This window comes from Anopheles maculipalpis, chromosome 3RL (genome assembly GCF_943734695.1).
Source record: "Anopheles maculipalpis chromosome 3RL, idAnoMacuDA_375_x, whole genome shotgun sequence".
NCBI classification, from domain to species: Eukaryota; Metazoa; Arthropoda; class Insecta; order Diptera; family Culicidae; genus Anopheles; species Anopheles maculipalpis.
The window spans coordinates 64,067,011-64,093,777 of NC_064872.1; the positions used below are offsets into that span (position 1 = coordinate 64,067,011).

The 26,767-nt window shown below is 41.0% G+C and overlaps 2 protein-coding genes across 3 annotated transcripts in view; one reads left to right on the forward strand and one right to left on the reverse strand.

Annotated features, from left to right (window-relative positions):
- The window catches only part of LOC126560882 (acid sphingomyelinase-like phosphodiesterase 3a), a 50,474-nt gene extending 40,727 nt beyond the window's left edge, over window positions 1–9,747 (reverse strand). The window contains exon 1 of the mRNA XM_050216832.1: window positions 9,517–9,747. Coding sequence (XP_050072789.1) covers window positions 9,517–9,652 — 136 coding nt within the window. The 5' untranslated portion in view covers window positions 9,653–9,747. The remainder of the gene's footprint in view (window positions 1–9,516) is intronic.
- The window catches only part of LOC126562844 (elongator complex protein 5), a 561,590-nt gene that overhangs the window by 189,647 nt on the left and 345,176 nt on the right, over window positions 1–26,767 (forward strand). The gene's annotated exons all lie outside the window — the stretch shown is intronic.

Genomic DNA, 26,767 nt, shown 5'->3' on the forward strand with positions numbered 1-26,767 from the left:
ATTCCGTCACGATTTAGATCAACGACCACGTCGGCGACGACAATGACAAGGGATGCCATCATCGCATCTTGACGTACCAACCACGGCATGTTTTCTTCGTATTTCCAGTTCCCGTTTTTTTAAAGATTCAATGGTTGTCGTGGAATAGCGTCACACAGCAGAGAATGGAAGGAAAACTGATCCGAAGAAATCCTGCAACGCCCAATCGAAGCCAACAAATTACACAATTAATAATCTTGTCTCATAAATTGTATGCTTCACGCTTTTGCCCATGCTAGCATCCCACGCTCTATACAGCCGGATCGGATCTGGTCTGCCAGCTCTGACGTTGCAGCAGAACAGTTGGGCCTATAAATAACCAGCATTTGAATAATAACGACATTAGAGAATCAAATTTGAATAAATTAAGAAGCGCACATCAATCCTCTCTCGCACTCACGGGATGGAGGATTGGGGCCAGCGCACCACGGCCGAACATCGTGGACGAAGAGGACAAACAGTTGACTAGCTTTCTTGAGGAGGGTAAGAAATGTAGGATAAATTCGGAACCGGAATGATGAATAAGATTGTCGTCTCCGCTTAATAAGAGCGAAAGCTAGGAAGGATAGCTAGAAAACCACGCTCCTACGCGGGAAAGTGCCACCGGAGAAGATCGTTTATTAGCCAGTTTCAACAGTATCAAGTGACACTTAGATGCTGCTGAAAAGCTATCGATAGACAGCCACCACCATCGCCACCGTTAGGGCACTGCCGAGCTCTGTCATTTGAAGTGCGTAGCTAGTGAAACGTGCGCCTACAAAAATTCTCACATAGAGACATGCGCACACACACACACAGAGGGAAAACCTCAAACCAAACAAACAATTCGATTAAACAAAGATTACGGGCTTAAGCCGAGCCGAGGAGTTTATCGGGGATGTTTATTATTGGGACAGTACTTAAGGCTTTATCTCGTTTTCCTGACAGCCAGCTACCAGAAAACAGATGGAGAAGGTAAATGAGAATTTGATGATCTTGCGATTGTGTCCCTTGCAATGTACGATGGATACACCTACCTAGATATCTGGGCCCGGTAAAAAAACCTAGCGTTCGGCATCCGAAATTCAACGATTGCATTCAACGGGCAGGTCTCAAAACACCGAAAAAACAAAAACAGGTCTGGACAGAAGGCACCACCGCACATACACCATACTGCTATTGATCGACCGGATGGAAACTCTCGTCCACGTGTCTTGTGCCAGTGGTGGTTGGTCCTGGCAAAAGAAAATTGTCAGCTTTTCTACCAACCTGAGCAGGGCGACATCTGAACTCGCCCGGGAAACAATTCCATACGACTTGATGCCAACAACAACAGCAACTTGAAGACGAAACAACAAACGAAACGCAAACGAGACCGGAAAATCATCGTTTCGCTGATTTCAGGTTTTGTTTCAACCTCCCCAGTGTGCTCACTGTGCTCCACACGCCAGCACACCTCAAAATCGGAAGACCACCACAGTTACCGATTTTCTTCTTGCCAAGCTCCTTTGCCACTCTCCCTTTGCACAGCGGCAGTCTCATTTTCCGGCAAATTGCAGAGGTCGTTCGATGGAGCAGATTGTTATTTAAATCAGTTTCCGCCTGTCACCACACCGTACCACACAAAACCAGGAAGCTTTTCAAGGATTCGGCTGTTTGATGGTGTGGTTTTTGTTTTTCTTTCTCTCACTCTCTCTCTCTCGCCTGTCCTTTGGTGGCTTGTTTGTGCTCGTGATCAATACGGTAAGGACGCACTTGGACCACACGTTTATTTGTTCCTTCGCTTGTATGGGGAACGGGGAAGAGATAGGCCGAGGTATGTATATCGTTTTCGCAATGCCACATTACCATAAATGGGTCGAATAGGTTGGAATGGTTGAGGCTCATTGCATCGGAAGTACATAGCCACCAAGGGGTATTGGCATTGGTTTGTCGATTGTGCTTTGGTGTTGTTTTGTTTCGTGTTCGTTGTGGTTTTTTTTTCGGTTGGTTTGCCTCGGTCGGTTGATGGTTACGTTATTGATGAGCCGAAACAGTTTAGGGCATACATTTGCCTAGTGATGAGTTGTTTTTGATTTTATTTATATTTTTTACGTGAAAAACAATCAACCGTTTGGGTGTGTGTTTTGGGCTATTTACTGGCAGGATCGTATATTTGGGTAGTAAAATGTGGTGCATAATATAAGATGTTAGATACAAAGTAAGTATTATGGGGCGGTGTAACGGTGCCAGACTAAGTATACTGCGTTTGGGTACAACGCAAAGCCTAAAATTATGTTCCTCCAGTATAAAGCAAAAACGTGTTATAAAAATAATGCTTCTAACCGAGCTCCTTGTCATTTTTCTTTCGGTTTTTAGTAATCCTATCAACTTCACTTGATTGACGATGTTAAACTGATTATCACATTTCATCTAACTTAACAGTTTACAGTTGATAAGCTTGAGAAGCGTCATCAAAAGAGAGAAATCCGGCTGCCTAAAAATCTTCATCGTTATTACTATTTTGTCAATTAAATATTGCATATCTTTCGGCGTTCCCGACACCCTTTATCGGATTCATGTTGAAGCTATTGGTTTTTAAGTACTGGTAAAAGAGAATTAATGTATATAAAAAATAATGTATTCTTCAACAAAGTTTTTTCTATTAAGTTTCAACGAAATATTTATCAATATTGAATGATAATATTCAAACTAATTGCATACCTCCTGGCTACCAATCAATGTACAAGTGTTTTCAAAATTCTATACATAGCAATATATTAAATCATTGCGAAACAATATCACAAAAAATTTCAACAAAAAATCAATCAGTGTTTTTGGAGCTTCGATGCTTTTCTCACCAACATGCTTTAAAGCTTTTTCGTAAGGTTTAATCTTTGCTTCATCCAGTGCGCTAAACTTTCTCTCCTTCCCGAATCCAAAATTGCTTCCTATCTCATCTTTCATCCAACTTTACACAAAACCACACCACAATCAATCCATACCATCAATCAACGTCATCATATCGCTTCGGGCTATTGTTTTTCGATCGTAAATTTGTATTTTCCTCGTCATTTTCACGTCCACTAGCGCGGCGCGAATAAACGCTACGGGAAATTAATAAATATGTGCATTCCGTTCCAGTCTCCGCTCTGCGTCGCTCACTGACTAACCCTTTTAATAGCTGGCCACACGAAACAAACACCAACGTCGATAGCGATTTTTACCGAGGACCATGCACCAGGGAAGAAAATTTTCGCCTTTCGCATAAGCATAAACGAGCAAAAAAAAAAAATTAATTCCTCGAATTAAAAATCGATTTATAATTCGGTTTTCCAAATGGGAGGTTCAATTTGATTTATTCCACATTTGAGGTTGTATTTATTGCATTCCTATACTTATACTGCTTTTCCGAACTGCCTACGGGAAGACATCTGGCAATCTGGCATTTTTCACCAGAAAGTTCATCGAATTGATGGTTGTCGTTTGTTTTGTCGTTCGGCTTCAGTTGCAAAAGTAAAAAAACAGATTTATCATCGATCCATAGGCAGGATCGATTGCATCTATATCCAATACAGTTCCTGGGACCAGATGAAAACTCTTTTGTTATTCTCTGTCTTCTCGTAACGCTTGTTTCCCGCTGCAAACGATGAACGGGCCACAGTCACATCCTGAAAAGTGGCAGAAAGACACCGTGCGTTCGCGATTCATTTAATGTGTCCTGGCACACGTTGCACAACAGTTTTGCACCTGCCAGAAGCTTGAAACGGAAAAGCAAAACCACTCCCGCATAATGCTTCATGCTGTTAACAGGTTTATAGGGGAGGAAACATTTCACAAAATCCAGCACGGAATGTGCTCAAAAATGCTACAGAACATCGTAAAAAAAAGAACCATCAGGCAAATGGATTCGTGCAGCAAACTGCAGCGGGAAATGCAATTCGAGGGGACAAAAGTTTCACTCACTCTTCCACACCAAAACAAGACAACGGCTTTCAGCGGAGCAGAATTTCATGGCAAATATCGTTAAGGTAGATTGCGAATGTTTTGAATATTTTGAAACGTTACGGCGCTTTAAGTGATCGTTGAAAATAGTAATGTTTTTTTTTTCTTTTTTACACTTACTTGTTTTGTTCACTTTGTCACTTCTTTGAAACACTTTGAAATCTACAGAATCTCTATCTCTATCTATCTGTTTATTGTTGGAATGCTCATTGCAATAATAAAACCAAAAACGATTTTTTGTTTGAATCTGGCAGCCTATCGACGAGACCCGAGAAGCTTTTGATGCACAAAATAGTCTGAAAATTTCAACGGTATTTCTAGTAATTGTTCTGAACACTAATTTTGGTTTTCTTCCAATAATGCTTAATCAGCAAAAACAAGCTTTGTATCTTTTTGCGATTAAATTATTTTCAAGAATTTAAGCTGCTTTTTGATTGATTTTCCTCCTACTGCAAAATAAAGTCAACCAAATTCTAATTATCCATTCAATGTAAACAATGTGAAAGCTCTTGTTTCGCAAAAACTACTACCTTTTATGGCAAATAATTATTTTTAATAGAAATATGTCTCCCGAAAATTCAATGGAAACTCTTTCATAATTCATAACTCGCAATCCCAATAAAGCAGCATGATAAATCGTTGGCAGTGATAGACATCATAGGGTTTTCCATGGAGCTTGTTCTACATGCTTGGCGCATGACAGCACTGCCAAACGAGACATACACACACACACACACACACATGTTTCACGATCTGTCAAACATCTGACTGACAGCTAGTCGGTTGACGAATTGATCAAAAAAATCAAAAGAAACGAAGCAAGATCCGTCTGTGTGATTTCCCGTGCGTCAATCAGAAGTGAAGTGTGCCTGTACGTTCTGCCCGTGGTCGTGCGTTGACCTATATTTTGTGCACTTTTTTGCCTTTTGCTTTTCGTGAGAACGTGTATTGATTAGATGTTGATATTTTCTACGGTTTTTTGTAGCGAAAAAGTAATTGTTTTTCCAATACACAGCTCTAGCTATGACAAAAGTCGACTAAGTCGATAATGAAATTTGTTTTCAGAGCTACGCTACGATTCTGAGTGTTTGATAAGGGAGTATTTTGCAATTTATTGTTTTCAAGCAATCTGATTTATTATCGGGTAAATCTATACAACACGATTTTGTGCAAACGATTACAATACGCTAAAATAAGTGATATTTTTATATGAAGAGAAACGCTTGAAAATGTTCAACTACAATATAATAATACGTTTGTTACGCTATCACAAGAATCTACAACAAAAAGAAAAATAAACAAAATAAATTAAATAAAGGATTTTTGTAAACATTGCCTTTATACTTACAAACGTTTCTGCTATTTCTAATAGATTTAAAGGCAAGGCTGAAGGTGCACAAAATTGTAGTTTGATAAAACTTTTATTAAAGTTTTATAAATTTTATTAAATCAATACAATACTTTCACAATGGTCGTATTCTATCCTATTTGTGATGGTCAACATGGTCTACCTATATCAAAAAAACTTCTTTATTATTTGTTTGTTAATTTGAAAAAAAAAAACGAATTCAAACATCGTGTGATCATCAACTAATTCCTGCTTAGTGTATCCAGTTACAACAGCATAAATTCGCAAAATGTTGAATTAATTGAAACATGTCTCGCTATAACGATCACAATCTTAGTCACACCCGCAACAACCGTGCGTACTGGTTTTCAATAAACGAACCAACAGGACCGGGAATCAAAGCACCGATACCCAAATTGATAAAAGCTCACAAGCATCGTACGAGACAATGTGTCTCCACCGGCCAATGGAAATGGTAATCATTTCCCACGGCCCGCACGTACGAACATAATCATCCCGATCACGAAAATTACCGCCAAGCGTTGGTGGAGAGTGAAGACAAGATGGCCAATCAAATCGGTGTATATGCGTGTGTGGTTGTGTGTGTGCGTGTTTGTCTACCAACACTCAGCAAAGAAAGAAACAGCCTCGACCGGTGATAATGGTGAGCGAAACGTTTCCTCGTCATCACATCGTTGCGATAAATACAATGCTAAAAATCGAACCAAAAGTAAATGGAAACGTGCTCAAAATGTGAGAAAGAGGAAGCAAGCAGGGCAAGCAGGGAACATTGACAACCGGTAAAAACTCAGCGGCCTATTGATTACGCCCGAGCATGGTAACGAGCGTGCGATGGGACAGAACTGTTCCAGCCCGGAAGCGGAAGCAGCCGAGGAAGTTGAGCGAGAAGCAGAAATAATGTCACGGTCGCTGGCGGAAAATCCTCAATCCCGCGCGAAATCATTTCCTACATAGTCATGCAGGAAAATGGGAGAAAATGAAAATGAACCGAGCCAGCACGAGCACATCCTGTTCCGTTTTGTGTGTGTCGCCGGCACTGTTTGCATCACAAAACCGTCACGAACGAGCGGAACGAAACGATTAGGTTGGCAAATTATTTTTTTCCCGATCGCTCCCTACCTCCTTCGGCTACGGGTGGATTGGCGAAGGGGGAAAAGGGGGGGAAAGAGGGAGAGAATACAAATTGGAAAAAAAAGAAAAACAACGGAATCTGCATCCTGTGGCACCAAATACCCGGTATGGTGTAGCAGACAGATAGCAAATCCGAAAGAAAACTTCGTTGCAACGCGCGTCCGTCGGTATCGCGACACAAACGACAATTGTGAAAATAGTTATGCACCGAATACAATTAATTTCCGCTCAGCATAAATACTGACACGAAGCGGCCGGGTCTTCCTATTGCACAAATGCATGTTTCTATCCGTTGAGCACGTTCCATGACTTTTCTCTTCGCACGTTGCATTTTCTCTTGGATGTTGTGACGTTTGATTTTTTTTTTTTTGCATAGAAAAGGACATCAAGTGGATAAACAAAACGAACAAAAAATGCACCATCGATGAGAACAACGTGCGAGCAGAAAATCTGTCGCGGAAAACTGTCCATCCCGGCACAAGCGTCACGGCAGTAGGGAGCAAGAATTGGTTTCTAAACGATCTCCAACGTTAATGGCGCACAATTGCGCGATGGGAGCATGCGAAGCGGGGAGATGACATGCACCGGAAAATATACCTCCACCCTGTGTCCTGAATCTACCTTGAAAAAAAGAAAACCTCAGCCTTAGCGAAACCATCGGGACAGGAAATTGCCGGAAAGTTTTACAGTTTAATATTTATGAAGCAGAATTAGAGAGCTTTCTGACGGTGTTTTCTACCAGACGGTGAAGAGTGGACACCAACTCGGTGAGAAAAAAAGGGATGAAAAATGACTGCAATATGAATGAGTGGAACACATCGTCATGATTCGAGAACACGTGGTGCTGCGCGCGGGGCATTTGGCGACTAAAGCAAGTGGGATGCAGATGCGGAACGTAAAGCAGAAAGCCGAACAGTTCGCTTGTGTGGATGTTGTTAGCGAGGAATGATCCCGTGAGGGATATTTCCCACCACTCTCACAGCAAGTAGGCCATGTGTGAGGCCATAGCTCAGATTTGCATTAAATCAGCATCGATCGTTGAATGGTGGTCCATTAATGATTTATGTCAATCGATTGTTCTGCTTTGCCATTGATGTTTTCTAAAGTGGGTGTGCAGAAAGGAAGGAAGAATGGTAAGAGAAAAAATTTTTCTTTGCAGATGTAATGAAAGAACGGAGCATGCCAAACCTCGTGGCCAAAGCTTTCGGCGAGCGAAAATGCAAATTTAATGAGCTCACGTTGTGATGCGCGAGCCGGTATGATGGATCACACGCTATTGCCATGGTGATGGTTAATGGTTTGGGCTTTGCGTCATACCGTTCTGTTGTGACAGTAATTGGAGTATGTGTGAGGTTTTTTTTTTAAATAAACAACATACTTTACACAAGCTTCACAATGAATAAAATTGATTATTCGAACATTGATGCAGATGTGGTTTTGTTTTGGTGATTATTACTTTTCAGAGAGATTGTTATTAGTTACAAAACTGGTAAGCTGTTTTCCAATTAGCAATTTATAATTCGAGTTGGTAATTTTTTTCGTAGAAGTTTGAAGATTATTTGCAGAATTGTTTGATAAAAGTCGCTTATTTATAGAATTTTACAATTTTTTTGCACTACCGAGCAGTTTTCATTTTTAAATTTTAATAAGCTTGATGGTTCTGTGTTCAGTGTATGTCGCGATACCGCACGGATACGGGCATGGATCCGACTTTTCCTAAAGGACTTCATAGGCTCTCCATACTTTACTCCGACTCAATACGTTCACGGCGTACAGAATGGCAACATTTTTCTCCAAATATCTGACCTTGGGCATACGGGGAAAACCAATCCTTTGGGAAGATGGGTTATGTGGCTAAAATGAACAGGGGGGGGGGGTGGTAAATAGCGTCTTCAATAGTGAACTAATCTTTGACTATCCTGACGGTAGTCAAAGCCGGAAGGATACGTTGGCTGGAGCACGTGATGAGGATGAAGGACTCGTGCCCCACCAAGAAGGTGCTCGCCAGCGATCCGTTCGGCACGAGGCGTAGAGGAGGACAGCGAGCCCGTTAGTATGATCAAATGGAGTCTAACTGAGTATTCTGGAATCTGATTGTCGATCAGGTCATGTGTACGCGACGTGCTCAATCTTGAGCAGGCCAAAAAGAAGAAGAAGAAGGTTGCTTGAACGTAATTTTATTTAATATATAAGTATGACGGCTGAACGCCTTGTTTTCATGTTGGAATGTATGTTGTTTTACTTTTTAATTCATATTCTTAAGCTATTTTATTCATCATTGCTACACAAACAACCCTTTGACGATCTTCAAAAAGAAGGGGAAAGGAAATAGATAACCATCTGCAATGTTATTTGATAGTAATTAAGGATAATAGCATGAAAGACGTTGATCAGAACCAAAAACTTTTTTGGGAAATGAGAGAAACTTTAAAAGGGTTTATTATGTATGATTTTTATAAAAGGGCATCATATATATGACTTAATAAAAATCAAACGAAATTAGAAATTTTTCTTATGATATGTTGGATGTTGCATTAGAACACTTTTTTTGATTGAAATAGAAGAAGATATTGATTTGATTTTACATCTTTCAATGCTATGCGATAGAGGGCAGTTCTTTAAAAATCTTTTTGATATCTTTCTGACTGTGGAGAATATTTTTGCATTTTGTTCGATGCAGGATTCAGAGCTAAAAAAATCACTCCTTTCCATGATGATAATTAGGAAACATAACATTGTATAAAAATAAATATCCTTTACTTCAAAATAAATTCAACGTAATATTTATTTTATTATTCAGAGAAGCAAGAAAAACAAGTTTCAATAACTTTTAAACTTATTCGCGGTACAATCTTCATCAATTTCCCGCAACGTTTACAAATGACTTCCCTTTACATCAGCCAAACGCTTTGTTTTCCAGTGAACTATACACTTCGATCAATCGACGAATGTTTATTTTCCCCCGCACAGCAATAGTGAACACACTAGAAACGGTATCAGAAATCGGTACTCACCTATCCTCGCATCGGTCAGCTTAACACAGCACGTTGCTACCAGGAAGCAAACCCATGTTAACGCTATGCCCGGGAAGACCTTCAATAGCCTATTGAGGTCCATTGTAAGTGTCCCAGGATATCCATTATGTTTCATGTAATCAACATGGAAACGGAGCAGAGCATTCCGCTGACCGCATTCAACACGACAAGTAAGAAAAGGAGAGCTAGAGAGAGCGCCCGAGCGAGCGAAGAAGCAAGAGAAAACAGAACAGCAAAACGCACGGCACACACAAACACGCACTCACTTAAACACCGTCAGTTTTCACCTATTATTCACTACGGTACGTTCGGTTTTTCACAATTCACCTTTGCTGTGGTAAGCAGAACATCAAACACTTGTTTCACTTCACTGTTATGTTGGGGGGTTTTTTTCTGTAGAAATTTAAGTCACGTTTACTTTTGAAGAGTTTTCACACCATTTTCACTATTTGTTGTAGTAGAAAAAGAGAAGAATTTTTGGTTTTTATTAAATTCATTTTACTGAAACTGACACTATGTCACAAAAGCATACTTTGTGTTTGTATTGTCACTTTGCTTACTCGTTGTAAAAAAAAAAAAACTTGAGTCTCCTGTTCCCTCCCTCATGGATGTTCTTTAGCCACTTTTCATTTCCTTTTTAAAGAAGCTTTCGATCTATTTGATGACGTATCAAGACACAAGGATAGTCTTTACGGTACTTATGACAACAGAACTAGTTAATAGGCTTATTTGTCACAGATAATTACTTCTCTCACTGGGTAAAAGTACACGAATTTGTTTAATCATTAATAAACACTAAACTTTCTTATGCTGCAGGCAATTCTGTGTTCATTGTTTGGTGGTCTGTTTGATGGTGAAGTCTTTTCCACAGCGTTGCCTTTTTTTCTGTGGGTGCTAAATATAACCAAACATTTTCAACGACATCAATATGCATTCATATTTTATTTTTGATGGTGCTAATTCAGAACGGGGAAAACCCCTTTCATAAAGAAAGCAGTTTTTTTTTTGGTGGTCTATAACACAAGACAAAGAATTGCCAGTTCTTGGTTCAGAAGGGAGTGTTGAGGACATTTCTAAAAATAGTTCAAACTTATCATTTAAAATATGCCTTTAATTTTAAAAGCTCCGTTCGATATTATTTTAAACAAAAATTGGAAATGAAGAACCACGATCTTCATGCTTCATAGCAACAAAAACCCGGTTCACTTTAAATGGTTGATTATGATTATGGCTGCTTTCGCTCTTTCGAGCACACTATCGGATTGGCCGAAGCTCCTTCGTGGCTTTTAATTTTCAACTTCCGACGCTAGATGTTCTGGGTTTCTGTTCCCTCACCACGTACCAGCTGCATGAAACCTGCAAAGATAAAAGAAAACTGTTTTAAAAAACCGTGTTCGAAAGTAGGACAGCAAGTTGGTTTTAGTGCTTGTTTGCCAGAAGCAGAGAGTTTAGTTTGTTTCTTTTTTTAAATTGGCATTGAATTAATTTTGCAGACAGCTAAGACTTAAACGAAGCTTAGCGGTTTTTTTTCTTTTACCAAAAAGCTTTTCGTGGAAGTTCTTATCACAAGAGTAGTTCAGCTAAGAAGGACGAAAAAAATTGAGAAGCATCGTGTAAAGTAGGGTTCAAGGATTATGGAAGGCCGATTACAAGTTCATAAGAAGTCTTGTTTATGATGTCGATTAGAAGCATCCAGTCTTTAAGCATCGAGTCTTTAAGCTACAAAATCTTCGCTCAAGCGTGGGATTATAATATAATTGATCATTAAACTAGACTTATATACTTTAATCCACTTGTGTCCCAATATACGGCTCCACAAAACCGACTTTTTTCCCAAGCGGCATATTCAGAGTACATAAAACTACAACCAAAAACGCAAACCGTTAAGCCATAAAAATGGTTGCTTTATTAAACCAGCGTGGTATTTATCTTTCACCCGCACTCCCAATTATTCAATCATCTTCTTAAACCCTTCACACCACCGAGCCCTGCGTGGAAACAAAATGTCTTCCTTTCAGCTCTCCAGCAGCACTGCCTCCTGCTCTCCTTTCTCGCTCATTCACGCACACACAAATTGTACCATTTATTATTCATCACAATTTGCGACCCCAATTGTGGCCTTGCCAAACAAATCATATCCATTTATTCTGCATCATTTCGATCCATCGCCGTTTGTTTGCAGTTTGTGGTCGTGTTAGGAAGCAAGGCAAGTAGGGAGAAGAAGAAAAAAAACAAGAATTGCTGGCACCGAAAGGAGTGAGTGCCAAATCATTCCAAGGAAGAAAGGGGTGAAAGACGACAGGGATGATGAGTGAGGGGAGCATAATTGCTACACAAAGAGAACGTTATGGAAAGGGGGAAAAATTGCGGCATCACGTCGGTCAGATCCTAAGCATCGGAACGCACCGATACTGACGGTGGATGTCTGGGAAGGAAAGCACCCATTGGAGAACGAGTGCAGGAAACGACAAGAGATTGCAGTTATAGATAAAAATGCCAACCCGCGACTGGAGTTGGGACTTGTCCGGGACGGGCCGAGGACTGCGTGGCCTGAGTTATGCTAACGACTTAAGTATGGAAGAACGTTTAACGACGGCGACGAGCGTGATGATGATGACGAGGTTAGTTTCAGCTCAGGTTTTCTCTTACTAGAACGCGAGTGAGGTTTGGACGGCCACCAATAGAGTCCCAAGGTACCGAACAAGCCATTACACAAGAAGCCATCCACAAGCGACTCCGAAAGAAACTACACACACAAAAAAAGGCTCCAGTCTATAGAGACTGATTGCTAAAAATTACATAAGGGGCCAGTCGAGTTTAGTAAAATTGCTCACTTCCTTCCTGGTACTATGTCGTCGGCATCCCAGCGAATGGCTCCAACGCGCTTCCAGAAACATTCACTCCAAGCGAAAGCTCTCCGTGCTGATACAGTGTTCAGGCTTCTTGGGAATTGTTTATTTGAATGTCCAAAGTATCATTGGAAAAGGAGCGTTCATGGTAGCTGTACGTTCAAGGACCAAGCGCTTATAATGATTCCACCCTAGTAACGGTACGGAATCGGAAATGCTAAAGAAGACGAAACTGCGTAAAGGTAAACGCATAAATGCTAAGCAAACTAGGCACCGGTTCTGGATGAGTACGCGTGGAAAAGCGCGCCGACGATGGCGGGACATAAACACACACGCACCCAAACGCACATACATATAGCTGTGGCGTCTTAAGCGGATTAAAATTATCGCGTTACGTGTCGTGAAGCTATAATTATTAACATATTTTCATTCCAACGTCGCCCACTTTTCTTTGTCTCGCCTCAGGGACTTCACCTGTGTTGGAATTCTTTTTCTTTTCGTTTTTAGTTACAATGAGCAACAAAAAAAAAACGGAGACCGCTTGTGAAAGAAACATTTTCCTATGAAGCTCACCTTTATGTAAGATACACTTGGTTGATAGACCGCGAAGACGGTGAAGATTCCCGCTTGAACAGAAGAAAACAACCAACAACAGTCGGAATAAAAAGAAGCACTAAAATCGTCCTTTCCGTCTCATTTCCTTCATAACCATGAGGGGTGGCACGTTTTCCACCAAACCAACAACAGAAAAAACAAGCTCTTAAGAGATAATTTCAATCCACTTAGTGAATAGCGAAAAACGCACCGATATGGCACCCCGCGACATGGACACGGGTGTTTTACTTTTGGAAGTTTTTTTTTTTTGTATTCGTTTTCTTTTTCGAGGACTGTTTTCTCGCCAGGCTGGGTGACCATGCTTGTCGGATTGTTGAATTCCTTCCAGCACGCTTCAAACGGTACCGGTGGGGCAAGCTTATTCCGCAAAAGGGATTAGGGCTAAGCGACCGCGAACGGTGGACCAGTTTTATGTAAACTGGTAACTGTTTTAGAAGCGAAAGCGCATGATAGGGAAGGTGTGCTGGGTGGATTAATTGGAGTAAAAATTAGTGAAACAACAGAAATCAGTTAGGTGGAGAGGATTTGCTTTTTAATCCTGAGTAGAGGAAAGCGGTGCTATTGAAGATTTTAAAATAAGAATAATTAAATTGAGGAATGAAATGTCGCTTGAATGTTATTGAAAAATTCTTATTGAATTATGGGATAATTGCTTCAGAGTTTTCGTGTTTCTTTTTCATTTGGCTTTGCTTTGATTGGTTGACATTTTCATGCCAAATTCATTTGCTTTTGTAAGCAGTTTCTTCAATTCTTTGCTCAATTCAATCTCTCTTCTTTATACTTTTTGTATGTCATGTTTTCCACTTGGTTTTGTACAATTTAGGTCTGTTTAAAGTGAAAATTAAATTAGTTATTGTGTTTCTTTTTTATTTGTATTGATTTGTCTGTCTAATTTTTTACAAATTTTCTTAAAAAACTAACTTAATCACTGAACGTTGAGGGAAAAGTGGTCAAGGGCAGTTAAGTAGACTAAAGGAAAAGGAGTGAAGACGAGCACGGAAAGTGGCTGGGGAGATGGAAAAGTCAAATAGGTCTGAAGAAGAATCAAAAGCACGAAAAGCGCGCAGCAAAGGATCAGTCGCACCTGGAGCAGTGCGCCTTGTTGTGACGGCCAGGAGAGGATGAGGTCGCAGACGATACACAGGAATATAAGAATTGATAGAGGCGCCGGTGGTGTAGGCAACAACGGCGCCGGTCTTCATATGGCAGGACCGGGATTCATATCCCATCCGGACCGTCCCCCCGTTCTGAGGACTAACTAACCTACTACGTGGCATCGGCAAGTCTAGTAAGCCGTTTTCGATAGCCGACGAGACCTTAGACGTCGTTAAACCAAGGAGGAGGGACCTTGCAACTCGGAGAAAGGATCTAATGAATCTTCATTTTTTAAATTTATAGTTTTATAAGCGTAAGGAAGTTTGAGCCATAAATTAGCTTTCTAATATGAACATGGTTAGAACTGTGATCAGCAACTGCAGTTAAATTGAACATAAGTCCATTAATTGGGTTGAAAATAAAGTAACGAATATTTTTCACCATTATCTTGTGCGGCATTCTTGACATTTTCCAGCAATCAATCGAAGATGAATTAATTTGGGGAAAAAAATCATAACAGCTGCCTCAAGGACCGATTCTATCGTTTGCTCTGAAAAAACTCACTGATACATAATGATAAAATTTCAATTTGCTTCTCAAGTATGCTGTTTCAATTCCAGCGCCAACCATTTTCCATCCCACCGGCATAACCTCTGAGGGGCTTTGAATAATATTTGAATAGTGCACAGGAATCCAACGAGCAATTGGAAAATGAATATGATTACACTGCCAAACTCCCATTGCTTTGGAAACGCTCGGAACATTTTCCCGTCCGTTCATCTGCTTTGCCGTATTTATTCAGGTTTATTCAAATGTTCTTGGCATTCGAACACCAACCTTCCCTCTTACCATCACACACCGCCTCCCCAGCCCATTTACATCACAAGGACGTGGGATGAAGAAAAATATTATTATTATTACAGCGAATTTTGTCATTGTTTGTTTGCATCCAACCGGGCCCGGGCAAAGAGTCGTGAAATCAGTAGCGGGAAAAATTGGTGAAAAATCATCAAGATTTCCCTCCCGACTGTTTGTTTATGTTTTCTTCCCTCTTATTATGTGCTCAATTGTGAGGCGATTTGCGTTCAGGGGTCCGGAAAAAATTGACTACTTCCGATCACCAATCAACCTATCGATCGTCTTGAAAGTATGAAGATCAATGGAAATGTTTTGCTACCAGCGGAAGAAATAATTTTTCTTCCCTTTCCTACACTTCTTTCTTTTGCCATTTCTTTCCCAATTGGTGCAAAAGGAAACAGCAACCAAAACGGTACGAGATGGTTTCTTTTCGTTTTATCGAATTTTCGCCGAAATTCATCAGCTTCCGTTTATTGTGTGTCCTCCATCAAAGTCAATGTCAAGTCATGCTTATTATGAATATTTATTACTAACCGTCCCCGAGGACCTTTCGGGCCATACTCGGCCGACTAGTAACGGCGGCACATTTTCATCACTCCATGATCTTCTTTTCGTTCGGTGTTTTCTTACACATTTTTTCTTGCCTTTCCTTGGTGCGCCCAACGATGCTTCGAGTTTGCCCAAAAGAAATCAATCAAATAAATCGTGCCCTAGACCGGTCAATTCATTCAGCCATCAGTCGACTCAGTGAGTAAAAGCACGTGAGCACGTTATGTGTGAGGGTTGGTAGGGTGTTTGTTTGAGTTCATTTTGCTTTGAATGGTGCTCTTTCGTCTACAATGTAGCTTTTTTTTGGGATGTATGTTAACCTTGGATGCCATCGCGTGGATGCCGGCAAACCCAGTTTTGTTTGTTTGCATTTCCACCTCCTCTTTTACGCGCCTTGTGTCTCTCTGCAACGCAGTGAGTTATATTGAATAGGCAAATACTAGTAAGGGAAAATCGCATCGGTACTCAATTTTCTACTCTCCCTCAACTACTTGTTTTCTTTGTTGATTTTGCTCCATTTTTTTCTGTACTGCCAAGCGGAGGTGTCACTCAATCAATCTTCGGTTCGATCGAAGGTAGAAATTTAGTCCGAAGGAAGAGCGAAAAAAATCTTTTCAGGAAGCAAACAAAAAAACCACTCCCAAAGCTTAATGCATTGCCTTGTTTTTCCTCCTTTTTCCTTTTTAAAGCAAAGCGAAAGCAAACAATAAAGAAAACAACAAACTTAAATGAATGAAAAACACCCGAACCCAATCTACGTCACGCGGCACCAGGCGTCTCCATTTAACTCAATGAATCTTTCACATTTTTTTTTGTTTGTCTGTTTCGGTGCAAGAAAAATCAATTTTCCAATAAAACTCTAATCCAATTTCCGGGGTCACACTTGACAGCTACGCCGTCACTGTTTAAGCTTGCCGCTTTCTTCAGGGCGGTGGATTGAATCTTTTTCTCGCCCTTAAACTGATTTGTATTCTAATCTTATTGAATTTTTCGGCACTTCCTGTTCCTGCAAACCGGAAGGTAGGGTCAAACTCTTACGGAGTTGAAGTGGACGCAAACTTGAGGTCTAGTGTTTACCCGGCGCGGAAAACACGGTCCCGGCACTGGAAAGATGACGGTCGGCTGTGCGAACGAAAACAAAAACATAAAGTCAAAACCCACTCAACTCAAGTGTGGAATAGGTTAGAGGGAAGGAATTGGAGAAGAAAAATGGAAAGAAATAGATTGAGCATTGCAAGTGCTTGAGTGTTTGCGTGTGTGTGTGTGTATGTGTGTGTTTCTAGATTCGGTCACCTTAATTGGAGCTAGAACCTAACCGGGGAAAGAAACCCTCCGACGCCTTGCAAACAACACACAAAAACCCTTGGCCGTAGAAAACAATAAAAAAAAGCACAGGCGCCCAGCCGTTTTGCCATTATTTTCGTCTCGCCTAAGCCCGCGCCGGTCATTTAAGGGATGTTAAACTTTCGACATTCATTCCTCTTTTGGTTCGTACCAGTTGCCCAGTTACAGTACGAATCGGCGGGGGCAAAATGCCCGTTCGTAAGGAGTCACAACTTTTATTCGACTCTCTGACATTTCTCAGTACACTTTTCCTCACTTCTCAGCGCAGCCAGTTTCCATCTTCCAACCGTTTCATCACTGGCTTGGGAACATTTGATGAAAGTGTGTGTGTGTGTTTTTTTTGGTCCCTTTTTTCTTTCTTTTATTAATTCAAGTGCGGTCTGCTGAACAATAAGTGCCATTCAAGCACTGGTGAAATGGCGAAGGAGCAGCATGCATCCAAGCGGACGGAGCGAAATCACTTGTGGTGGTAGTCGATGGTGTGGTAATGAAGTGGTGGCAACGGAAAAATTACTGTGGAAAAGAAAATTACTCCCCGATGGGTGACTCTACTACACTGGGTCTCAGCAATGTGGACCGAGTGGGAAGGGTTTTTGTTCCCAGAAAAAGGGATATCTTTTTGATGGGTGTGGAGAAGTTTGGTAAGGGTACCGGGTAAACTGTTGAACTGATTGTGTTGTATAAATTGGATCGAAATTATTTTCGAGGGAAGGCTAAAGCTTTCATTTGCCCATCGGAAGTGTTGTGTTTGTTGCGTTTTCTTCCTATAATTTGTTTTCTAACGCAGCTTGGGTTACTTCGAACACCTAAAAGGTGACCGGGTAACATGATTTGTGGCTAAACGTATTTTGGTTCTGTAAAGTGGTAATGAAATAAAGTGGTGTTTTTTGTGTGAAAAGTGTGAGAGAAAAAGGAACAATAGACACACATTCCATTATGTTGATTGTTTACCACAATCTTCTGTAATCAAACATTTTCATTCCAGAAGAACGGACGGTACTCTACTTTGTTGACTCAATATGTGCTTGATTAAAATGCAAACGTTTCATTTTTCAGTCTTTCTTTTCCTAAACAAAATCAATAAATAAGTGAAAAAGGGTGAGAATAAATTCAAAATATTGATTTCCTTTCATTTATTTTTATCGTTATTTCGTTTTCTGTACAGTTTTACCTATAAAAGATTGGAAAACATAACTTTTTCTAGTAAATTTTTCATTAAAAATTTATTTTAAAAGGACGAAAAAAACTGGCAAACAACGCAAGACTAGCAAAATATATGGCTTAAAGTTGTTTGTTTAAAGTGGTGGTTAAAGTGATCGATATAGTCGACCTTTTGTTGAAAATGTCGACTATATTGACGTCGAGCGAAATAAATATTCATTTTTAATAGCTGTTAGCTATCAGCTAAACATCAGTCATATAATTGAAAACTAATCAAAACAAAAAAATTTCATATCTTTTATCAACAAAACAAACTCATTTCTATTACACAAAAAATGTTTAAAGCGTTTTCAAACATGTATTTATGCTGCTAAAGCATTTCTACAGCATCATCTGTCCCTGCGTATTATTCGAATTATCTCTTCACCGCAGACAAATGTGTTTCTTTTCTTCTCAAAATTGAATAAATACCTCACTCAAAATCTACGTGCCTCAGCATCTGCTCATCCTTGTAACAATTTGTCAAAAGGTTTCGGCCGGCAAAAGAATATTGCCACCTCTCGGGGTAGCACCATATTAAGAGCTAACATCAGATTAACACATCAACGGTGAAAAATGGCTTTCACTCGCACAATCCAAACACGGAATTTTCCAACACAATCTACAAGTTCCTCATAGCACTGGAGCTCAGCCGAAAAACAAAAACCAAAGTGAAAAACTCCTACCTACCACTATCCGCGTGCCCCTATCGGGAAAAGCCAGGCGATGTGATGTTTCGATACCGTACAAACTGTTGATACTGATTTGCTTGTAATTCCATCTCACATCATCAGTTAAGTGGTATTATACTACTTAACAGCCTCCCTGGTGAGGGAAAGAGAAGGAGAAAAGGATATAGAGAGAGAGAGGGAGATACATGGTGTAGGCATAACATCGTACCGACAGCATCCAAACAATCCATCAGCAGCAACAACAACGCTAGCTGGAAAGTGTGAGTGTGCGTGTTTGAGGGAAGTTGTCACTGAAATTGAGTTGAGTCACCTCATTCTCTGCCAGCAACTCATGCACGGCACAAGCGAGACAAAATGATACCAGGCACGAGGTGGTGGTGGTAACATAAATCATAAAAACACACCGGAAGCCTTACGCAAAACCACCAACCCAAGCTCAGCTTTCACGTGCGTTGTTTGCGTGTGCGTGTACACACGGGACACGGGTACAGCTGGAGTCGAGTCGGGGAGAGGTTTTAAAATTAGCTAAATGTGGCCTTCACCCGTAACCGTTACCCTGTAAAGCCACACGACACAGCAACAACAATTCGTGACGAGTTTACCATGGCTTGGAGGTTGAAACAGGGGACGAGCTTCCTCCGGCTTCCCCGGGAGCTAGAACAAATATTTTGAAAACATTAAATCATTCAACTGCGTCCGTACGAGTGTTCTACGTCCCACCAAGGACCAAAGAGCTCACGCTCCATAAAGTCATCCACGTGTGGTGGTAGACACATCCGTCTTTGTATCGTGATCGTGTCTCATACCAGCTTTTTGGCATTTGTTTGGTTAAGAGGAGTTTCGTGCTGATTAAATCTGCCATTCTGACCTTTGGTGCTGGTGTCTGTTGCTGAGCATCGTGGGAAGTTTAGGATAGAAACACAATGCACTTCGAGTGGGACTTCTAGATAGCATACTTCTAAAAAAAAAACATCTCTTTCGACCACCGGGAACACCGCGAATCACAATTCTCCCATCACAGGATGCTGGATCACAAATCCTTTCTAGTAAGCTTCCTCTAATCCTGTTTGCCGTTTGCGGTTTATTATTATTATTCTCCAACTTTGACCAACGTCTGGTCGGGACGACATACGAGTAGGTTGGAAAATGTTGACTGCAGCCGTCAGTAATATTACGATTTTCCGTCCCATCAAAGGCTTCACTTGCCTTGACAAAGCCACCACAGGCAACTGATCCGTAACATAAATCAAACCAGACACACAAACCGACACACATTGGTTAGGCACGGGGACGAACGTGTCGTACGGGGGAAGTCATAAAGAAGGATGTCCGGAACCAGGGAGGCTGCTATACTCATTTTTCGTCCCACTTGATTGTTCTCCGCTGCTACGAGAGCTTCAAGTTGCTGTGGTCTTCCGAGACAAAGTTGTACCGAGATACTCAACGGAAGCGGCAGCCAAAGCTCGTCGTACTGGATGCGTATGTGCCCGCAAGGTAGCGTTCTCATGCTACCCTTGTGGGTCTCCCCCATCACGAGCTCCACCCTTCAACGGTTGACAATAGGTGCTGATGTAAGACGTTTCTTCACGGAAGCATGGGAACGGAGAAAATTGCCAAACAGCAGAATAAGATCGTAATGGGACGTAATGAACAAGCGACGCATGAATAACACTCCCATACACGCATCCCTTAGTCACCTTCAATGGAAACACACAATAGAACAAAGGAAAAACCAGTTTCACACACAGGTAGATGTACACAGGTATCTTTCTCTCTCTCTCTCTCTCTCTCTATTGACTTGAGGCCCATGTGGACAAAATCATGATGAAGGGGACGTTAGATGGGGAGATGAAAAATTCATAAACACAGCACTTACAGTCGGTCCAAATGTCTTGTCTTGCGTCAGCATAACCTAAACTGAAGCACAATCCTGATGCTTCGCCTCACTTGCCGCCAGAGGGTGCCATCGTCGTAATAATTCCTCAAAAACAAGCAACCACTTCAGTGAGAGAGAAGGCAGAAGATTGTTCACCGACACAAAGTGATACCGACATTGGCAAACATACGGATATCCACACACACACACACGTATGTACATACACACTCAAGAAGAAGGCAAGACGATGGGACGTCTTTCAAAATTTTCGGTTCTGCCCGACAGCAGCTCCAAGGCACAGCTGCATTCATGGGAGCGCATCACTTGCCTGCTTGCTCGGCTGACGGTTTGCAGACACTTTCGGCTTTAGTATGGCAGCAGCAGTTCCGTTCGCCTGCTTCTCGACAGAGCACGATATTTAGAATTTATGATTGCATATTAATTAAAAGATAAAACCGAAAGGCGAAACAGTTTATGTAAATGGTTTCGCTTCCGGGTTTCGGTCTTGTTGCAGCTTCCTGATCTTGACTGACAGCCGTTTTACCAACAAAAACCCACCTTCTTCCACCTTTTTTTTTACTCCTCCTCCTCTTGTCTCTTCAAAAGAAGCTTTTGATACGGTCTAAAATCAAAGGCACAATAGATGGTAGCGTTTACAGATGCCCGCTAGGTTTTGCCCAACCGGTGAATGAAGTGAATTCAGATTTCACTCAGGTTTAATTTTTATGACACATTTTCGGTTCACTTACAGGAAGGAAACAGCTTGCACCGAATGCATTTTTAGTGCAGTGTGCAAGGATGATGGCTTCCCTTTTTGGTTTATTTCTGTTCGCCTGCCAAACAAAGGAAGTTGGCAATACAGCTTCATTCGAAGTGGACTGGTAGACTGGTACTGTTGAAGCCATACGTGCCTGAAGTGCATCCTGCAATGAATGGCTAGGAAGGTAGCCGGAATTGGAATGGTATGGCATCCATTATTCGAGTACTTATAGTTTTATGAATATTTTCTTGGCTTTGTAACTAGAATCTGATTTCCATTATAGGAATGTTCCGATCACGAATATCGATTCTGGGTAAATATATAAATGATAGGGAAAATTCGTAGCTAAAATAGCTCTTACTGTCCTACACGGTAATTTTCCTATATGTTTTATTTCGTTCATTTTTGGTTGTCTTACGGTCAACTTCCTCCTTACAACATGCAATTTAAAACCTGTTTTTGAAACATTTTTCAAGGAATTTAAAACAAATCTGTATAACAAATAAATTTAAGTACAAACAACCTTCATTACGCAAGTAGACTAACTTTTTATCATAGTAACAAAATACAGCAAACATATTTTTTATCCAATTTAATACGTATTTTACTGCAGGATAAAAAAGAAGTTAAACGACCATATCCGGCAGCTGCACAACAAAGTTTTTTTTAATTCTGAATATTTCAGGAAACTAATAAAAGATGTTGCCATGGTGATAACATAATCAAATGCATTAGAAAATCTGCTTTCATCTGATACCGTACAGCCTATTGTTTCGCTACTTTGCACACCTGAAAGCGTCCGTTTATCAGTCGTAAATGTCGAATTGGAGCATCAGTGACGTATTGGCAACATCCAATCTGCCAACATGCGTTGCATCCGTTCGTTTTCATCTCCTGCAACCTTATCCTGATTACGGTGCAATTGTGCTTCCCATGAAATAAGATGCGCTTTCAGTCATTTCCGTCATGAGTGTACTGTTTTTTTGTGAGTGTGATTATTTCTCTTTCTCTTCGCAGCACTAGCTCTACCTGATGATAATGTAACGAGTCAACAAAATCACCGGATGAAGATCACCTCGGACCACTCCCTACCAAGCAAGCAGAGTTGACGTTTGAAGGGCAATCTATCAGACCAAGAACCTTCTTATCCTTATCGAACAGAGGAACGGTTACGTTCGTCTGGTCGCCGGTTCCAGGTGCGACATAAATTACACGCTCTGACGGACACGGAAACCCATTTACCGTGGACCAAGGCGCCGTTGGCTGCGTTGGTCCCAGTTTCTACCCAAGATACCGATCGTTGATAGATGAAGCAAAATTATCGACACCCGCTGATCCTGTGACATTTTCCGGAACCAAGCCGAGTCTTCTTGCTCTTGCTCCTCCCAGCGTTGACGTCCATTGCTGTTTTCCCACGTTGCTATTCTGCCACTTCGCTTCTGCTAAAGGAACGAAGGCCAACAAGTCCGGCGGAAATGCTAACCCGGGCCCACAGCAATGACACAGTATTGCCATGGGAATGAAGGCAGAAAATTATTCCTCCTTTCGGTGGGCATGAAGTGAAAAGCTCTAAGGATGAGGAAAAGAGTGTATAGAAGAGGATGAGGAGGCATCAGATGAACGATATTCGATAAATTTAGGCATCAGCCGGTGGGGGGGGGGGGGGGAGAGAAAATGAACCACCCCTCCGGGAGGAAACGGTGGACATGGAATAGATGGGCTCATGATTTCATTTTGCCGAAGCCGATGAGTTGGAAGACTACAAGTGACTACAATTTATGCCAGGTAATCCTGCCTGCCCTGCCCTGCCGATACATTGAGCTGCAAGAAAGCAACACAGGAGAACGAGGAAAAGCGACAGAAAAGTGTGCGAATGGATAGGACGATCGGAAGCCAGCTTCACATCGGACCAAAGTCTATAGGGAGGGTTGGAGGTTTGCCGTTTTTCCCTTTCGGGAGTCGTTCCGTATCGTTTCCCGACAGAAAAGCGACAGAAAAGTGTGCGAATGGATAGGACGATCGGAAGCCAGCTTCACATCGGACCAAAGTCTATAGGGAGGGTTGGAGGTTTGCCGTTTTTCCCTTTCGGGAGTCGTTCCGTATCGTTTCCCAGTAGGAAACGCGTTCCCAGGGTTTTCCCTTTTTGCGGTACGACACTCTGTTTCGGTCGATAGGTCAACAAACGATTTTGAGAATGTATGGATATATGTATACGGGGCACGATCCGAATATAGCCGCCAGTAAGTCCATTCCCAATCCCCCGTGGACGAGACGGCACGTATTCTGAGGAACCTTTCGGTGATGGATGGATTTGTGGTTTTGTGAGCTCTGGAACAGGAGCTTGGGATGGAAGAATGCATGCTCTCCCGTGCTGTTCGGTTACGTCTTCAAGTACGAGCAAAGCAGAATCTCTCCCGTACACACATGCAGACATTCCTTTGGACGAGTTGGACGGAGAACGTTCGCTCGGAAAAAGGGATGGACCGATCAGCTCGGTGACGGCAGGGAGCATAAATAATGAATAAGGATACATTCTTCCTTATCCGGTGGTTAATGCTACGGCGTAAACTGCACCGAAAAGGAACGGAATCATTATGTTCCGAGTACAACCACGTCCTTGCTCACCCGCTAACCCACATTTTCTCCAGACCCACCCCGTCCTACACCAACGAATGTGCGGAGTAACAAATGAAGTGGAGTTAGCAATGTGACAAACGAACATACATGCTGCATGCTTATTAGGCATCCGTTGTCGCAAGCTAGCCAAGGGTTGGAAAGTTGTCGGGCAGCCGGTGTTCAATAATGAAGCGTAGCTTTCCGGTAAGCTTCCACACTGATGAGTTCCCATTCGTCAGACGTAATTAGAGACTTAGGGGAAAGAATGTTGAATGGAGCACATGAGTTTCAGATCGAGTTGTTAGCAGTAACAGTTGTTGTATTCAATTATGAGTATTGTATGCTACTGTTTTTCTACCCTTTATAAATAAATGGAATTCGTCATATTCGCATAATCCTTTTGAAACCACAACCATGGAATCAAAAACAAACATTGCGGAGGAATTAAAATATTGCATCTTGTGCATTATAAGTCAGAACAGCACTATTGCAGAATTGTATGGAATTCGCTTCAGTTTGAAGTGTCCTATAAATTTCAAGTTATTAGAACATACTTTTCTGAAAATTGGCCTCCTTCATTTTCTCAACCTTGTGTTGCTTTATCCACAGTACAAGGAATCTTCAACATATTGAGATCCAGGGCGCTAGCTCAGAAGAGTTAACATATCATAGGAACAAAACATTGGAAAGATAACATCTTTTTGAAATGCACTCAGCATTTCTTCTTCTTCGTCTTCTTGGCTTAATGATCTCTAAAGTCACGCCAGCCATCGAAATGTCTTACTAGACTGCCGATACCACGTAGGTGGTTAGTCAGTCCTCACTGATTGGATAGTGAAGTCCGGCGCCGTTGTTGCCTGTACCACCGGGCCGCCCCAAGCATTTTAAGCAGTCAGTATTATGTGGATATAATTAGGCTTAATTTATTGAGATTAAGTTTCAACTGAAACCCAATGCTATTTACTTAACATCACAAAATCAAATAGATAGTACTAAATTCTAAAAGTACTTATAATTATCTAACGAGAAGTGGTCCGGTTAGATTTTTAGATTTCAATAGAATAGACTTTCTTTTGTCTCAAAATCAATTATTTATGGTAGCAACAGTTCCATTTGATATATAGGAAAAAATCATTTTTCTGTTATTTTTCATATAGCGCATTCGTTGATTTCATTTTTATCGCTAAATCTTTCTTAATTAACCAACATAAACCTTAATCAACCATCATTAAAGCTACTGTTAACGCCTAAGGTTAGACTATCTGCACGCATATAACCGAGTAGAAGGTCGTTAGTTAGTTAAATATGTGTTTATTTCTGGCGTTTTCGAATACTGATAAGTTTACAAAAAAACCCGGATAACTTTTTTTTGTAACAATACGGCACTGGACCGTCATAATTAATTATAAATAAAATAAATAACTTTTTTTTGTAAATTTTTGCATCCTAATTTCTCTCTAATGCATATCATTTGTATATCATTTGTACTGTGCCTTGGAGGCATAAGAAAACAAAAGTATGATTAGGTGAAAACATAAAAATGATCACGGATTGATGATTTATAACGATTAGAATTAGGAGATAGGATAAGAACATATGAATAAACTGTACACTCCTAAAATAACCATCAAGCGATACACATCTTCCAATCAGGACACATTGAGAAAGTAGCTAGATTCTTCTCATCCTTTAATTTAACTCAAACCATTTTACATTGCATATGACTTTTTACTGTATCTCGAACAAGTTCCAGTCTGTATGATCAAACCTATATAAGAGTTAAAACACTGATAAATCAACAAACTGAATTTAAAATCAAAACACTTCATAAAGTCAAACAAACCTGCTAACACACGGTGCACGGTTAAAATTAGATATCGAATTCAATTTGATTCTCACTTGCTACAACTCCACACCATCTTGAAAGCAATGCATTCACGTGAAAACCTAATCAACAATTTTGAAGCCAAGAGTAAAAAAAAAGCGCATACACGATCTACTCCACTCGAAAAGATGATGCTAACACACACAGACATGTTACACACAGACTCGCCTAGGTGGAAACCTTTGGTTGAAAGTGAACCTACGATTTCGTCTTTCAAAAACGGCATGGTAAAAAAAAGCACACACAATCCTTGCACACATCCTTGCACAACATTCGGTTGAACGATACAGCCACCCAAAAACATTTGCCATCACTTCACTCACACTTCACACCTTCCCGAGCCTTGCCACCTTGCCGGGCCGAAGCCACAAGCACATCCTGCTGCACTCGGTAACATTTTTCCGAATCTGAACTGTTGATGACGTGCATTGAATTTAGGGAAGGATAAAATCGAAATACGATACATCTTGATTGTTATTGTGTGCTTTTTGCATTTCGTCTGCCAACGCTCAGTGGTGCTGCCAGCGACCGAGCGTACCATCATCGTGATGCGCACCGGAACTAGGAAAAACCGGTGCCTCCTTTAAGCTCCGGAGTAAAAGGAGCTCTAGTTTTCCGTCTTTCGATGGTGATGGTGGGGATGAAGAATGGAGTGAAAGGTTGGCTGGCGAGGAAAAGCAATCGAATGGTGTTGACGAAGGTAACTGGAAACTAGTTTTGTATGCCATGTTCAATATTTGCATAGTGGTGAGTGAACGTTTTGTTCCTTGTTTTGCAACTGTTTGGAGCTGGGTTGCGATTGGTTGAAGGTGAAATAGAACGGTTTCAATATTTAAGAAACGATTTCAATACGACAGGCATCCGCTTGAAGGAAAATGTGTTTTAATCACA